This window comes from Podarcis raffonei, chromosome 10, assembly GCF_027172205.1.
Source record: "Podarcis raffonei isolate rPodRaf1 chromosome 10, rPodRaf1.pri, whole genome shotgun sequence".
NCBI classification, from domain to species: domain Eukaryota; kingdom Metazoa; phylum Chordata; class Lepidosauria; order Squamata; family Lacertidae; genus Podarcis; species Podarcis raffonei.
The window spans coordinates 5,687,164-5,705,308 of record NC_070611.1 but is presented as its reverse complement, the minus strand read 5'-3'; the positions used below and the strand labels follow the sequence as shown (position 1 = coordinate 5,705,308).

Here is an 18,145-nt window from a genome sequence, read left to right as displayed (position 1 = left end):
TGCACAGGAGGATTTGTTTATGACAAAGTCATAGTTTATGGCTTTGTGTCATGCACAAACACAGCTGCTCTTCCAAAGTAAAATCCTATCCACCACCCACACGTTGTTTTCAGCAAGGCAACAGTTTCACAGCTCTCCCATATTATTCTAGGAGAATTATAAGGCAATGCTATATCAGACTTTGAAATATCACACAGAATAATAATAATAATAATAATAATAATAATAATAATAATAATAATGAATTTTATTTATATCCCGCCCTCCCCAGCCGAAGCCGGGCTCAGGGCGGCTAACAACAATAAAATAGTACAACAGTACAACACAACACAACACTCTAAAATCATTCATTATAAAATTAATTCAACTCAAACCAATGGCAACCATTGGGCCAGAGCTCCGCGAAGATTGCCAAAGGAGGGAGTCAGGCTGTGCCCTGGCCAAAGGCCTGGTGGAACAGCTCTGTCTTGCAGGCCCTGCAGAAAGATGTCAAGTCCCGCAGGGCCCTAGTCTCTTGTGACAGAGCGTTCCACCAGATCGGAGCCACAGCTGAAAAAGCCCTGGCTCTAGTCAAGGCCAGCCTAACCTCTCTGTGGCCTGGGACCTCCAAGATGTTTTTGTTTGAAGACCGTAAGTTTCTCTGTGGGACATACCAGGAGAGGCGGTCCCGTAGGGACGAAGAATGCTAGGATGGCTTTCCCCCAAAAAAACTACAGAGCTAGACTGTTCTTTTAGACAGTTTTTCTAGAAGGCAGCTAAAGAGACTTGATTCTACTAGTCAGAGGAAGGATTGTGTTGTCACTAATAAATTCTCCCCTTTCCCCTTACTCTGTATATTCTCATCCTTTTTATTATGATTTCATTCTTCCAGGCTAAAGCCAAAGCACTGAAAGGACACACCTGTGCAGGACCTGGTGGGCCTAGGAGCAGATTCTGCCAGCAGTGTGGTCAGGGGGATATTGCAGAGCTGATAAAATCCAGGCTGAAATGTGTCAAACTGAGCACAGGAACAAACATTGTTTCTAAGCAGACTGCTTTTGATAAAGTTTATTGACATTTATTGGCTGCATTTATATCATTTAGAAGACATTGCTCTCATTTTGCATTTGAGAAGCACCAGATTGGCTGCAGGAGCTGCTGGAAGGAGACATACAATATGCCATCCAATGGTCTTAGGAACTTCACTATGGATTTGTGTAGAGTTTACTCCTTCTCCTGAATATGTCCTGCAAGGTGGTGGGTATTTTAACTGAAATAGGAAATGATTTCCTTACAAAAGTTCATGCTTGTAAGGAAGCTGAAACTTTGTAGCTGCCATCTGTATTACAGTGATAATGTTTTAACTATAAAAACTCAGCCAGTCTATTGTTGTATGTATTTTCCTTGTACTATGACTATGATTTAAAGTGTGCCCACTGGCAGATTTCACTTGTAGTTCAGATCTGAAACTGTTCAACCTAAAATGGAGTTAGAACACAGTAGCAGCTCTTATCTTAGCTCTCATCTTAGATCTATAACCCCAGATAAAAAGTGTTAAGAATACAGAGATTTAAACACAAGTCTGGCAGGCAGTTTTTATGTTACTTATTGTGGGATTCTGTGATTTAGGTGCTGTACAGCAAGAAGGAAGGGGGAAAAAACCTGATAATCATGGTTGTCACTGTTGAATAAAAACTGGAGTTTTTAAAAAGAGAATCTAGTGGTACTGAAAGGAAACCATTACTTTTACAAGGTGGCAGCTTTATGACAAGACCTTAAAACAATGACACAACATAATCTAAAGTCATGGAAACATATATATTAGACAGCATCGCACACAAAGTAATGACATTGACACAAAAGTGAACAGTGAAAACAGAAAGAGAGAAAGAAAAATAAGTTCTGCGTCCCTCCAAAAAAAACAGCCTATTATCTTAATGTTTAAACCTTGAATCTGTTTTGGCTGATATGGCTGGAGATCAAGGGAATCCTTAACTGCATGTTATAAAATACTTTAATTCAAACTGTGACTCCAGAAAACCTGATAGAGTCTGCAGGATGGAGATCTAACACAGTGGAAAACCATCGAGGAGAACAGTTGGTAAAGTTGAGAGTTCTAGATTCCAGTATTTCAGGGGGTTGGACTAGATGACCCTTGTGATCCCTTCCAACTCTACAATTCATTGATTTTATGAATCATAGGAAGCCCTCACTGAAATTAGGAATGGAAGTAGGAAGCACAGGTGCCCAGATCTTATCTGCAGAAGCAAAGAAAGAAAGAAAGAAAGAAAGAAAGAAAGAAAGAAAGAAAGAAAGAAACCAGAGAAGTCTTCTAGCAACCTAGAGCCAAATCCACATGCCCAATCCTTTCACTAGCACTAGGATTAGGCATGTTAATGTCTACAATCTGTTTAATATGTGGCAAACTTTACAATCCTTGGCACTTCAATATCTGTCTGTAGATATAAACAAAATGCCATTAATGAACTGTAACAGTGCTGCCAGTTTTTGCATATTTGTATCCTGCCAGATTTGGCTACTTATCTGCTGTGATGTGCCAGTTTAATCTTACTACTTCCAACCTATCAGTACTATCTTGCTGTACTTCCTCAACACTAATTGCACAGTCAGATAATTTCCCTTAATTAGGATTCCCTTTGTTGCTCTGATTTCAAACATATTTTGGAAAGTGAGCTCTCTTTCTCATTAGATATATATATCCACTGTGCAAAACAGAAACCTATGATTATGAGTTATCATCTTACACTGCAGTTAAACCAAGAACTAAAATTAAAAAGCAAGGATAACCTTTAAATCCTTTTTAGTTATTCATAATAAGAAAGCAAGAATTATTAGGTATTGATGTTGATAATATGTAGGTGCACATGTTTAATAATGAAAAAGGGTAAAATGTGCTCATTTCACAGTCTGAGCACAATAAACCACGGTGCAATTAATGCAGCTATAATCCTTTGCCTAAAGTCTTTAAATAATTGGAAGAGGCAAAAGTAGCTTATTATAAGGCATTACATAATCTGTTTCCTATGACATATGGAGCTCCTTTACAATCTTTCTTTGAACCAGCATAATCAAATAGAGAGAATTTTGGAGTTGTTGTTGTTTTTTAAAAAAAACAACCCTCCCCCCCCAACCCAGATTCCTATCTTAACTATTTGCAGAGTGAGATCTTTTATAAACTCTCCACAAAACCTACTTCATTAGGCAAAACACTTGCATAACAACCACTGCTATAGGAACTGCTCCATTATTTGCATCAAACTCTTTCCTGTGTCTTCAAGATAGCTCTGAGCCCGTCTCTGTCAGGAAGAGGGGAAAAGGAAGAATTTAGATCAGGGGAACACCATGGAAGGAAATGAGTTAGCCCTTCTCCCACAGTACTGCTACAAATTAATCAAAATTGGAGTGGTTCTTGCATCATTTTAGGTAAAAGTGAAGATGCTTGGGAGATCTAGTTGTGGATCTGTTATGGCCATGAGATGTCTTCAATTGACTTTATTCAACCCTAGTGGAAAGTGACTGGCATCGCTCTGGAGTGAATTTTAACTAACAAACATCAGTGCTGTTTTGAAACCAGTGGTTAAAATTAACGCAGTTTTGAAAAGTTCAGTCCACCATCTTGATTCAAAATGGCATCCAACTGTATCCAAACACAGAAAAAAACTCCTCCCTGATCTCAGGAAGCAGCATGAGAAATTTAGTTATGGTGTCATAAGAGGCGCCTGAATGCATGAAGAACAAAGAGACAAACAACTATCCAAAATATATAAGAGATGAGTTCTGAGTTGCATAACTTCAAGGGCGACATATTCCTTTTCACTAATGTAGGAGTTGAGTAAGGGACTCGGTTGTCTATTAAGCCCTTCTTGTGAGCACAGAAAGTTATTAAAAGCACTGTCTTTATTACCCAGCCTTTGTTTACCTATTTAAGCAATTATTTTTTACAGCTTGTGTGAACATTCTTAACCATGAATTGGTGAAGGAGGATTAAAAGCTCTTTATTTGCTTATCACACTTTTGGCCTTTCATCCAAGGTGGTCAGTGCACTTGCACTATTATTATTTCCCTCTACTTCCAGTAGTGCAGTTATAGGCTAAGAGTTTAATCATCAAAACCAAAGCAAAAACAGACAGACAAACAAACAAACTCTGAATTGGAAAGAATCATTCTGTTCTGACTGTCCTGCTTTTATTTTAGACCTAATTCACTCTTTACTAATGCACTTTATTAGGAGATCATGCTGAAACAGAATGACACTTATCTGTGGCAGGATCCTCCGGGACAACCTTCCACCATTAAGCCTGAATCCATACCCCCAGCAGATTTATGTCTTAAAACTAACACAATGAATTCTTACACAATAATGTTTGTTCCTATCTAATCTGCTTAATAAGCTATTTGTGTGCTACTTTCACTGCTGTTGCTCATCACTGCCAGACGCAGAAGCTTTATTAGACTTTTATGGTACCTGCCCTTTTGCATTGAATTTCAAGGAATCAATAACATTAATTATCTCATTGAGGCTTCTTTAGGACCTTTGCTGTCCTCTAATAACCACCATGGAGAAAGCTACAAATGTTTCAACTACCAACTTACCTCAGATGTTCATAAATACTGAAGGAGAACATTGCATTATAAATAAATGCGGTAACAGCGGCAGCTTCTCTCCCAGGGTGAATAATAGTGCTTTGCTTGTGTCTCTTTGTGTGTTGGGACCTATGTCAATTTTCTCCTTTTCCAGTTGTGGTCAGCCTCCCTGCAGCTCCTATTTTATGCACACCAGGCACAGAGAGGCAGGCATGTAGAAGCAATGATAGTCAGAGATAGATTGGAGGTTAAACATAGCCACAACTTTAGTAATTAATGTATAGGCAACCCCCCAACTTATGAAGGGGTTATGTTCCTGGACCTCATACTCATAAGTGAAAATCACTTAAATAAGGAGCAGCCACCCTCTAAAATGCCTCAAAACAGCCTCTCTGCTGATCTTTCCCAATTGTACCAAAAAGACTGCACATAAAAAATAAAAAAACTAATAATAATAATAATAAATAATTTTTTTTTTATACCCTACCCTTCCCGGTTCAGAAAACCGGGCTCAGGGCGGTTAACAACAAATTTTAAACACTTAATTGATGCAACAAAAACCAGCATAAAATACAGTATAAAATGTGAATAACAATAAATTCAGAATTCAAAAATCAATTTAGGGGGGAAATCCATCCAATAAACATTAGATGATCACCAGGGTTAGCTGGCTAAATTAGTCCTATTTGGGCCAGCGAGGAGACCAGGGGAGAATTAGCTGTGGGATCCCAGAGCGGGTAATCTTCATAAAAAGGGGAGGGGGAGGGAAGGAAGGGGAATAAAAGATCAGGCTAAGTTCAACTTGAAAGGCAGGAGGAATTGAAGCTTGGGTTGGAGGCTATGTGGGAATGAGGTGGTGGCAGCAGCAGCAGCACTACCCCATGTGTCAGCTGTCAGGCAGGGAGGCTGAGCAGGCTAAACAGAGCCCTGCTGCACCTCCCGTCTCTTCTGACGTCCTCTTTGGGCTCTGGGGAGGGTCTCCCCATGAGACACAAGTTCTCTCCTGCCATTTCTGGGTTGGAGTCGATTTATTTAATTATTTTCTGGTGCTGCACGTGTGCACAGTCACACGCATGTGGGGGGATGCTTGTGCATTGGGGGTTGGTGTGGACTGAGATAAGGGCAGCCTGATTGCTGACCTGATGTCTCCATCCCTGCCCAAGTGCTAGTGAGTTGCCAACCGGAGGTTCCCACCCAGTGCTACTGCAAATGCAATTGAAGTTGATATCACAAGGCAATGGGGATGCATTGTGGTTGAGAGAGCCTGAGCTATGCGAGTCTTTTAAAGCAGCCCAGTGTTGTTAAACTCATATTGCTGAGATAGAGCAGCAAATGAGAACCACATAGTATAGCCCACCATTGTTAACTAGTCTGTTCATGTGTTGTTTTAGAGAAATGCATTTGGAGAGGCTGTTAAGTTAATTATGGCATCAACATGAGTGAGGGGGCAATTCATTGCTTTTCTACCAATGGGAGAAAATAGGAGAATAAATTGCAGCTGTTGGCACAAATACTTAAATGCAGATATTCTTGTCAACAGCTCAAATCCTTTTTGCTCAGAGAAAGAAATTAAAAGGATAATTTTTTGACCTGCACTAGTAACATTATTATACTTGTTGTGCGGTTTAAATAAATAATGAACTTACAATACACTGGTGGTTTTTTAAACCACCAAGTTTACTACTGAGTTTACAAGCATAACATCTGAACCTTAGTTGCTGTAAATCTTAGATCACCCCCCCACACACACACACTCACTTGGTTTTGGCACTCTTTGTAGCACTGGTGGCCTAAAATCAATTTATGAAATACCTTCAGTAAAAGAACATGAGTTATTTGTAGTCTTATTGTGCATTTAACAGCTGTATGACAGGCAGAAATTTTACAGGTTTAGCTATTTCTCGAACAAAAACATTATTGTGGGGAAAGCTTCAACTGTTGACATTCTCTTTTTTTTTTAAATAAATGTTTATTAAGGTTTTACAAATCAAGAAATTCATCATTTCAGATAGATCATTGCATTAAATAAAGCTCACATAAAAAACAGGAAAAAAGAAATATATAACAAAAAAAACAGAAAAAGAGAAAAAAGAAAAATCCACTTTTTTAATTTTACAAAATTCCATAACCCTCCGTCCTGACCTCCTCACATCTCCCTTTTTTGTGTTCCTCTTTATTCCAATCAAATTCAGCAAATTCAAACCCTTATTTAAACCATGCTTAAATTATATTCTTCTAATTATTATGTCCCAATTTTCCATTGTTTTAGCCCATTCCTCATCTTATATACTATGACATAATATTATCCTGTTCATAACCCCTTCTCCTTTTTAACCAACTGTTGACATTCTCTGTGTCTGTGTGTCCCGATTTATGTAGGGTCCCTCCTCTGCTCTACCCACAAAAGAGGATCCAAATTTGAATTTGGCACAACATATATGCAAATCTGGGCATTAGCAATTCAAACAGTTCTGAAGTCATTACAAGAAGGAACATTAGTAGATATGGCTAGTTTTTAAATTTTATATATAATGAACATCTTATTGATGTAACCATCTTGCACCTTAATGGTCAAGGGAGAAGACAAGGGCAAATAAACACTGGGGGGAAAGCGAAACATGTGACTTACATGAGAACCTCACTTTTCTTGGCTGGTTATATAAGCAGAACATTTATAATCATACACAAAAAATAAAGGTTCAATTCAGTCTGTGCTACCCATGTTCACAGCAAATTACATATTACCCTGGTGGCTATAACACTATTGATAGAATCACATATTTTGCTTCTGTTGTTTTCCCCCAGGGCCTTACCACCCTTAAAATGCTTCTATCTACAGAGTACAAGGTGGTAAGGGGAGGGGGAGGGAGAGAGTTTTGCACCTTTTTGTCTAATGGGTAGGCATTTTTGTTCTCACTTCATGAGAATGAACAAGGTACATAAGATGCTTGTGATTGCCCTCTGTGTCTAATTTAATTACCTCTAGCAAATGTAAACAGTAACTGCATAGAGCAGGGGAGGTGGTGGTAACCCATTGGCTGAACCTGACTAAAGAAGTTGCCCTTCAGTCCTTTCACTACCTGACTCACTGTAGGTATCAAAACTGGGTTTCGGGAAAACTGCTTCAATATATAAGGCACAGTAAGCGTAATGTGTAATGAGCAGAGTCCCTCACCATTAACTTATTCCCAAATGGGGAAGACAGGTGATTGGGTAAGATATACACAAGAGAAGACCTCAAATAACTGAGTGTAAGTGTGTGTAGCTTTAAGAAAACAGCAGCTCAAGGAATGTGCTGCCAGCAGTTGCTGTGGATACAGGGCCCGTTTGGAAATGCCAAATCATATGAACGTCATTCCCAGTTAAGCAATGCACCATATATGCCCAAGACAACTGAACAGTGACCACTGCAGGCCCAAACTGATGGTCATGCACAAACCCTCTACATTTTGAGTGGCTACGGCCCTCGTAGGCTTCACTCCAATGCTTTTGCAATTCTGCATGGAATGCTTTCACGCATCAACAATTTTATTTGCACATTATTATTTTATTTGTGTCCACTGCCACCATTCAAGGCTTTTACCTTAGCCATCCAAATTGTATCATAAAAATATTAACACATAGGAATGCCTGAAATGCGTTGTTGTTGTTGTTGTTATATATGGTATACCCTTAAAATAAATTAGCAGAGGCCATACTATCTGGAGGAAAGCCCAGAAACTTCAACACCATTACTGATGAACCTATCAAAACAGCATTCACTCATAGCTGACTGAAAAGTATATGAAGCATTAAATACAGATTTCAACTTTGGCCTCAATACACATTTAAATAAATATGCAGGACAAGCTATATGAATGTACTGTATTATACCATTACAACTGTTCACACACAATGCACAAGAGAAGCATGTTTAACACGACCTGTGGTTAAAATCAAGGGATGCAATTATTTAAGCAGTTGCTATTGGTCTAAGTATAGTCTTGAACATGTGAGCCTACGTTACACATTGTCCTCGCCCGCTCTACAAAACCCTGGATTTCCCTTCATTTCAGGTAAAATTTATCACCAGCCTTCTTATCAGCAGGATCTATAAAACAGAACCTTCATTTTAAAAGTCCAACACTGTGAGAATGTTTTGCCCAAAAATACTTTAAAGGGTTTGGAAGAAAGCCCTGTGATTCTCTAGAGCATTTGCTTCTGGTTCACAGCTTGTGATAAACTGAGGAGCAAGAAAAGGTTTAACACCATTTCCAACAACGTGCACTCTTACTTCGAAATCTTGCCATTGCCATTCATGTCACTATCACAGTAATTGAAATCTGTTATGATTGATGCTCCAGGCTTTGGCAGACTTCCTTATCAGTATAAACAACTTCTTGGTCACCCTTTCTAGTCTATCCTAGTAGCTTCTAGCACAGCTTCTCGTGAATTGTTCTTTGTCCCATTCTCCTTTTACTGCAGTACTTTCCAGCTCAGTTCACAAGCCATCTATGATGGGAACTAGCTTCAAAATTAATGCACTTTCCTCTCCACAGTCTCTCTCATTGACAGACAAATCAGCTCCTGTTTTGTTAAGCCTTTCACACAGCTGTACAAAAATGACGCACCTCCCTGTGCCGTTTGACATCAGAATAATGTAGATTTATTTTTAATAATTTAATGTTACGATGCATACCAGCTATCTGGGCATTCTCCCAACAAAAGATATAAAAATGGATTAGTAGAATGTTAATCATAGGTGTGTGTATCTCTGTGTGCGCGTACAACACACACACACACACACACACACACACACACACAGAAACATATATAGCTCAAATGACTAAGAGTTGCCAAGACCCACTGGGATGAGCTGATTAGAATCCAGCAGATCTCTGGCTTAGAGGTTACTAATGCAGCAGAGCTATGCAGGCCTCATTCCCACATCCATGGATTAGCCAGAGATAAGACGGCATACCTTCTCCACACAAGCTCAACTAAGCTGAGCCTGGTGGATCTTAAGCGTACCTTCAGAATCCAGAGTCTTTGTGTGATGCTGCACACTGCACGCCATGATCTGGCATAGGACATGGAGTACGGGTGACTCCTGGCCTGGCACAACTTCAAAACTGGCCTCATGCTGGCCCGGGAAGTGGATTTTAGCCTGCCCCAAAATTGGCCAGTCATGAGCAGGCTGGCTGTGAGATTCTGCCCAGCGGTGGGCCTGACTGGGGTGAAAGGCTTCACTCTGGTCTGCTGCTGGGATACTTAAAGCCAGTCTGCTTCCATCACCTGGTCCGTTTCTTTCACTAAAATACCCAGGGTTGGGTAGCAATTTGTCCACTGGACTAATGAACTCTGTCCTGAGATTTTGCCTACCTCATAGCAATCGTCACAACTTTGGTGGTCAAGGCATTGGTTAAGCCTTAATCTTTGGAGGAGGGGAGGTTGTGGGCTCTGCCTGCCCCTCCAGTTACCGGGGGTATCCCGTTAAAGGGATCCGGAAGGAGTTTGTGATGTCCAGAAGCCCAGGTAGAGAAGAGGGCCATAGGTGGCAACCCAGCAAGGGGTTCCTACCTGATGTGGGTCAATTGGGTCACTTGCCTTGGGTTGACCCCAAACAGATATATCCAAGGCCTTCCCAAACCCTTACACCTGTCCTCTATAAAGTTGAGGCATAACTTGGGTCAATACAAGTATCATGTGTCCTATTTCCTGGGAGATGGTTGTGGGGCAGGGCACTTGGCTCACACAATGTAAACTCTGAAAAGGGAGCATATGTGGTAGGGGTGGGACCAGAAGGTGAAGCCTTAGGTTGCATCCTAAACCTGTTCAGCTCAGTCATATAACCTGGCAACCCTGGCATAAATTAATCCAGCAAAATTGGCTTAACAGAAACACTATTTTAAAGGCCTGTTTTCCTCTCTGCTGGGTGGATCTGGTGTAATTTTACACCAGCTTAATCTGCACCAGCTTGCTATACACCAGCATGTGTATAGGACTGCTCCCTTAAGCTACAATCTTATGCAGCACTAGAGCTTACTTCTAAATATACACATATTGAATTGCACTATTGGTGAACAAAGAAAGGCTAGGTATGACCAGTGCTATTTTTTCTAGAAAATGAGGTGCTGGAACTCTCCAGGAACGCCTTATAATGGCAATGGTTCCTACCTGAGGGGGCCCAGAACTGAGTTCCATTGAGTTCCGGCTGAAAAAAAGCCCTGGGTATGACACATCTGAAACATGTAATATATTTGATCCCCTTCTGGAGACTACATAATAGTTTTGGACTAACACTCTGTGTGTGTTCTCTTCCTATTTTTAGGAGTGTTTGCCTGAACATGCAAAGGGTTAAACTGTGGGTGTGGTAGGGACATGGACACAAGCCCCACCCACTCAGCACCTGATCCCCCCTTATTTAGAAGGTCTGAAGGGAGCTAGGACCCACCTTCTCTTGAATGCAAGTAGAACACAGCATCCCTGGTTGTGCAGGCATTTATTTACATTTATATGAACATGCGTAAAAGCTCAATACGGGTAGCCTGGGGACTGAGCAGGTGGGGCTGGTGTGTGCAGCCTATGTCGCTTACATGCAAGATCACCTGTGTAGACAAAATACCTGAACAGGGCTTTTGTGTACAAAAGTTAGAGAATGAGAATGAGAATGACTTCCACCCAGTGCCAAGTAAACTATGGACATGGCCTCTGCTGAAAGTTACACATCCATAGCTTGTGACACACATATCAGGAAACCAATAGCTAATCAGAAATACAGTGTCTAGGCTGGCCCAGGAGCAGAGTAGAGACAAGAAGATCCATCTCAGGTTTATTCCCAGCACATAAAACCATAGAATCATAGAGCTGGAAGGACCCAAGGGTAATCTAGTCCAACCCCCTGCAATCTCAGCTAAAGCATCCATGACAGATGGCCATTCAAAAACATCAGAGGAAGGAGTCCCACTGTATCTCGTGGGAGTCTGTTCCACTGCTTAACAGCTCTTACTGTCAGAATGTTTTTTCCAAATGCCTTCTCCGAGGCAGCCAGCGTACAAACCTCCAACAAACAACAGCACTACTCATTCAGACAACCTTTTCTGATCATACACAAGACCCAGGTAGCACACTTCCAGGTCTGATATTTCACTTCCTGTTTTAAAACAAACAAACAACCCTTGAAATATAAAAGGGTCTTGTTTAATGCTTTGTGGTGAACCTTTCTTTTAGGACATAAAAAGGTTAAATTCACTAAAGAAAGTGATACTGCTGCTTTCAAAATGGATGCATCCCATTACTGCATCCCATCCTATTATTGCATCCCATCATATATTGGTCTCTAATGTAAAACCACAACCCTGATAGAGAACACATGTCCATTGCTAGTTCAAAAGAGTCAGCCTTGATTTTTATTTTTGAAGCACTATACAATTACAAGATGCATCTAATTCGGCTGTCTCTTATTCTCTTACACCTTTCTCTCTGAAAGCAAAAGTTTCTTCACACTTCTGGCATTTTTTTCAGAGTTACATTAACAATTTTTCTTTGAAAATCACTTGAGATTATGTAACAACCAATTCCTGGTGCAACTGCACGAAATGTCATTCCACATACATATTTTCAACATTTCCCAAATTGCATTCTTCTTGCCAACATTTAAAAACTTGTAGACCTCACTCTGGCTCTCAAACGCTATCACTAATGATATTCTATGCATTCAAAAATTACAGCGATTAAGATCCTCCGTCAGCAATCCATACGAGGATCATATTTAGTTGTTTATATAGAATAAAGCTACTTGCTCCAGGCAATACTCCCTTTACTGCAGCTACAAAATGAAACAGAATTTTCAACACCAGCAAAGTCCTGCAAATTACTCATTCATGATACTCTCCATGCAAAAATTCAGTAATAATCAGCCTGGATGGATGCTAAATTTTTCAGATTATTCCATCTGCAACCTAGTATTGTTGTTACCCACTGCATCCATAAGAATCAGTAGTTTCGTATGACAAAACAAAACATGGACTCACATGGCACTGTTCGGAGGTAGAGATTGTCTCTGATGATCTGCTGGAGCTCGTGGTCCACTGAACCCTTCTGGAACCGTAAATTGAGGTAGCGACGAAGATCCTTATCAACAATGCCTCCTGTAGAGTTAGCAAAACACATATTGATTAGTAATAAAATATGAAGTGTGAGATTACCGCCTTTTCAATTAATTATTTGGCTTTACCTATAACTGAATCAAACTATTTCCTTTTCTTTTATTGACATCCTAAATTACACATAACCATGATCCCAAAGAAGACGACTGGGATCTGTATTCAAATGTGTGTGCGCATGTAGCCTTGTTGGACAACTAGAAATGGTGTGGGTCAGCTGCCTGATAGGGAAGTGTGAGCCAGGGAGACTAAATACAGCTACCCATCACCATTTGCCAAACAGCTGGTTGGTGTTATTGTAATTTTCTAGCTGGGCTATGTATTAGCAGCTTAATTAAACAGTAATCATTAGCACATGAACATCCTCATCTAAATGCAAATACTGAATTGGAACTGCACAGACAAACAAATGCAGGTTTCCTTTGCTGATATTGCCCAACTGGGTCAAGGTGTTCAGGTTTGAAGTCTGGATTATTATTCACAAATAGGATGATACCTGGGGTGTCATGACCTGGGACCCAGGTGAATGACATGACCTAGAACCAAATGTAGAGACCCACTGGGTCAGCACAGCAAGCAGGCATTTCTGCTCATACATCGCTTTCACACAGTGATTACAGCACTAATATTTCTGCTCTAAGTTTGTTTCTAAGAAGCATTTCTGCTTAACAATACCCTGCAGTCCACCATCAGTACCTAGCAGGACAGCAAAAGATGTACGGAAGCTGCCAAGTTCTTTCAGGCTAGCTGGAAGGTCTTTAACACACCCTTGCCCTGCACTGTGAGTTGTCTGAACATTTCATAATTGTTGGTCTAAACCTTTTTGCAGTGTTCACATGATGTTCTCCTCATCCAAGTTGAAGCCTGCCACTTCCCCCTGCTAAATTCAGAGTTTCCCGATTCCCGGATAATAAAATAATGGAAGAAAATCCAATATAATCCAAACTTGATTAACCTAAAAACTGCACTGCTTGAAAATTTTAAATATGGGGTCAATTATAAAAGTATTTTATAATATTTTATAATATTTATTGTATATTCTAGTTTAGTCCATTTCTCCAAAGCTTGTAATAAGACACACTTTACTGAGAACACACACACAAAGGGATATTAAACAGTCTGTAACTCATTAAAAGATCCAAGACCAGAGAGAATCATTCGTATTTCTGAGAAAATGGCAAGAGATAAACACAACAAGGCTTATAATTTTCTTTAGCCCAGGGTATTATAAAAGTAGGGTTTTTTGTAACTCACAGATGTTCCAGATGGGGGATTATTGCTGAGTTTTATTTCGCAGTTCAAGGCTGGTAATAAAACAAACACTGCTCTTTCTATTGCTATTCTCACAGCAGATATATTACTTAGCCTTAAAACATTTTTATTATATACCCTTATAAAATATATTTGGGATGGCTTGTGAACTTCTGCTTACTCATATTTTATCATAGCTGCTCTGTGAACAGAATTTGGTATGTTATGCCTTTTCTTTCCCCCCTTTTTACTTTGAGAATATAATTGATTGCATCTCAACCATGAACAACTTGCCCTGGAGCTCTGATATATTGAGATTTGAAGTGAAACAATTTCATTTTCCCTGGGATTCTAAAAATACTTTGCTTATGACTCAGCAACTTGTACCATGTGCCTTAGAAAACATGGTTTTCTTAAACATTAGCTATGCATAACCATAATGACCATATGAAAAATGCAACTTCTTGTGTAGGGTTGCAAGTGTCAACAGCAAGGTGAAACATTTAGTCCATATTATCTGTGAACCAAAACAAAATCTGTCACAAAATAAGACTATATAGGCCTATAAATGTCCAGCTCTCAAGCCAAAAAACAGGAAGTTTATGATGCCCCTAGTAGGCTAGTAGGCAGCAGTTGACTGAGGAATGAACATTACAAGTTACTCAGACTTTATCGCTCAAAAAACAAAAGACAATTACCAAGGCATGTGGAAGACAGATATAAATTTACAGCATGTTATGGTTTAACAGAAAACTACATGAAAATATTGTATGGATGGTACCTAACACCTAGTAGAGGAATGGAAATGGTTTACTGAATATTTACAACAAATTGTAAACAGATCAAGACATTAGCAGGACTACTGTAAAAACTTGCAACAGATGATTAAAAGAATAGGTTGAGACATTTGGGATATGCAGGGAAAGATGGAAAGAACTTTAAGGAACTGTGAAAAGAGGAGAGAAGTTGAGCTTTAAAATGTTAGAATTATTGTTGAATGATTATTGAAAGGTGTTTTTTTTGTTATATATAAAATTATAAATAAAAAATTTTAAAACAAAAAAATTACCTGCCTAAGTAAATGGGACCTCATTATGCACGTGCACCATTTTAAACAGGTAACAATGTTAATTGACTTGTATTCTGCAGTTGTCTTTTGAACGCTCATCATGTGGCTATTCATCAGTAGCTGCTCCCAGACTTTGGAACTCCCTCCATAGAAAAGTTAGACTGGCTCCCTCTTTGTTTCCTTCCACTGGAAGCCAAATACTTTCTTATTCCAATAGCTTGGGGAACTGGCTGCTTTTAATGAAAGAGCTGGTTTCGTGCCGATTTTATTGTGATTACGTTTTTGTTTTTGTTTTTGTGTGTGTACACCAGGCTTCTGATGACGTTTGTCCTAAAAATGATGGTTCTGCTGTACAGGTTGTAAAGGAATGCCATATAATATAAAGAGAGTCTGGAGGTTCCAGTCCTTGTCAAAATCTCTAAGTGTGTTTGTCTCCAATATAGCTCTATTCCAGAGTGAGCAGTTACCAACAGAGCCGTCTTTCCCACAGGGCTTAGTGGTGTGTTGCACCAGGGCGCCAGCCTCTTAGGAGCACCCCAGCAAGTGGGGGAGCTGTGCAGCTTTGCCGGCGGCCTCCCCTTTCCCTGCACGCCCACCAGCTGCACCCTGCCAACCTTAAGGCGGGCACGCAGCTTCCCTCCGAAGCCTCTGCGAGGATCACTTTCCTCCCGAGGAGGCTTGGGAGGGGCGCAACTTCATTCCCAAGCTTCCCACAGCGGCATGGGAGAGAGTTGTGCCCCCCGATGGCTGGTAGTGCGCAGCTACGGCCACCCCAACACTATCTGTGGTGATTTGAGGGCGCATGGCAGATATCTGCACCCCGGCGCCACATCTAGACGGCCCTGGTTACCAAGAATCCAGGGTAATATTTCGGGCTGTTTTCCATTGAGTTGCAATTACTGTTCATGCTGCCAAGATCATATATAAGACCAACCCTTTTGACAATCTATTTTTAATGGGATTATCAAAAATATTCAGTAACATTAATTTGGGTCAATAAACTATAGCTTATTTAGTACTATTTATCAGAGGGGAGGATTTCTGTGCAGTAAACTGCAAGGGGAGGGGGGTTGGGCCAACTGTGAGGGAATGGGGAGGAGGTTGGGAGTTCATTGAGGGGATGATGGGTTTGGGCAAGGTGTAAAAGGTTGGCCAGGTATAAAGCGAGAGTGGTGGGCAGCGGGGGGGCTGGTTGGTGGGTGGCAGGCAGGCAGAGTTGGCATGCAATGCGAGTGTAGGCAGCAGCTCCTAGTTAACATGTATGTAAGAAATGGGTAAACTTGCCCACATTTACTATGTGTGACCAATCTTGTTCATGCCAACTCAGTAAGTCATGTTGAATTCAATGAGACTTACTCCCATGTAAGTAAGGTATAGGATTGCATCCTTTATTCATATAGAAGGGAGCATTTGTAAAATATATTGTGAAGTATGATGTTGTAGTAATCACAGTCACCCCCACTCTTAATGATGTTTAGGCAATGTCCTTGTAACAGAATAACGTTACTTTAAAGTGAATCAACAAGTAGAGCCAGAATACATAGATCTGGAATATTTTTGTTTTTAAAAAAGAGGTAGTTGCTATATATGGTTTCAATGCCCCTATAAAAATCACAATAAAACAGCCTAACAATCAGACAGATGGCTTTTTTACCATTTCAGAAAGCCCACTGAAACCATTTTTGGCACCATGAATCTTATTAGCCTAGAATGAACATGGTGCAGTCAAAATACAATTAAATAAGCACTAATATTTTACAATGTTGAGTCATGCATCAATGTAAAAATGAAAAATATAGTAAATTTTTAAATAGCTTTCTATTGTAATATTTTCTGTTGTAATATTCCCATTAATACTTATGCAGTCACATGATAAAATTTATGGAATAAAATATTAGGCAGCGTTTTATCCAGTAGAATAGGATATCTTTACAGTGGAGCACAGAAATGTACACATAACAAAAAGAGATAGCCAGAATTTGCATTTCAGATACTAGCTGACCCAAAAAAGCAATATTATATAATGTTGTAAGGGTAGATTTTAACCCTGGTCGTCATAAAAACACAGCAAGGCAAAGACAAATTGTATTAACTTAATCTCGTGGAGTTCAGCAGTTTTGAACCAGCTGTTCTGTGTTTTTAAAAGACTTACATTCTGGTTGTGTTAGACTCCTAGTGTTCCTCTAATTAGCCCTGTTGGCAAATGCAAATGACTAAAACCAAAGTACTTAAAATTAGCCTGTTCTTAGAAATAAATGCTCTTGGTCCCATGGCCTCACAAGGGCAGAGGGAAGATGCCCCAGAAGAGTCACACTAATGGAATGAAGCCAACTGCTGTTCTCTGCTTCTAGGAAAACACTGCTACAGCATTTGCGGATGAGAAATAGAGGAACAAACAAGATTTGCTGCTTAAAATGTATTTATTTTTCACATTTATATCCCACCTTTCTTTTGCAAGTGTTGACAGTGGCATTTACAAGGGCATTCCATTTTATCATCAGCATAACAACCATGAAAGGCAAGGATAGGCTGAGAGTGTGCCTAATTCCATGAGCTTTATGGAGAGCCAGTGGAAATACAGATCAAGGCAGAATGAACTTACCTGGAAGGGTGGAGCTGCAGCAATAATCTCCCACTAGTGGAGTTGGTGCTGCTGACTGGGAGGGAGAGGGGTGAGGTCAGGGCTGTGTGGACTTGCCAGCAGGAACAATGGATTGGCTTTGCCAATGTGTCCCTCTCAGCAAATAACTGACTCCACTGCCAAGAGATTATGGTAGCAACCAGGGCCAGCCTACCCTGCTGGCAAGGTGAGGCAACTGCCTAGGGCAGCAGATCTGGCCTCCAAGGAATGCATCCCCTGCTGCTGCTGCTATGGAAGCAACAGTTGTGGTGTGTTCCTTGGAAGCCAGATCTGCTGTGTCTACAGCAGCCTCTTGCCATACAGTATAGGAGGTGCTGCTGGTCTCCCGCCCTTCCTGGTGTAGATCTTTATTCCACCCTTGTTCCCAATATAGATCTTTATCCTCACCCCTTGTTCCTGATGTGGATCCCTTCTTTCATGGTGTGTGTGTGTGTGTGTGTGTGTGTGCGCGCGCGC

General features: G+C 40.4%; 1 protein-coding gene across 25 annotated transcripts in view; it reads right to left on the bottom strand.

Annotated features, from left to right (window-relative positions):
- The window catches only part of MAGI2 (membrane associated guanylate kinase, WW and PDZ domain containing 2), a 616,514-nt gene that overhangs the window by 473,422 nt on the left and 124,947 nt on the right, over positions 1-18,145 (bottom strand). For all 25 annotated transcript variants that reach the window (XM_053406400.1, XM_053406403.1, XM_053406409.1 and 22 more), the window contains one exon: positions 12,597-12,713. In XM_053406400.1, coding sequence (XP_053262375.1) covers positions 12,597-12,713 — 117 coding nt within the window. The remainder of the gene's footprint in view (positions 1-12,596; positions 12,714-18,145) is intronic.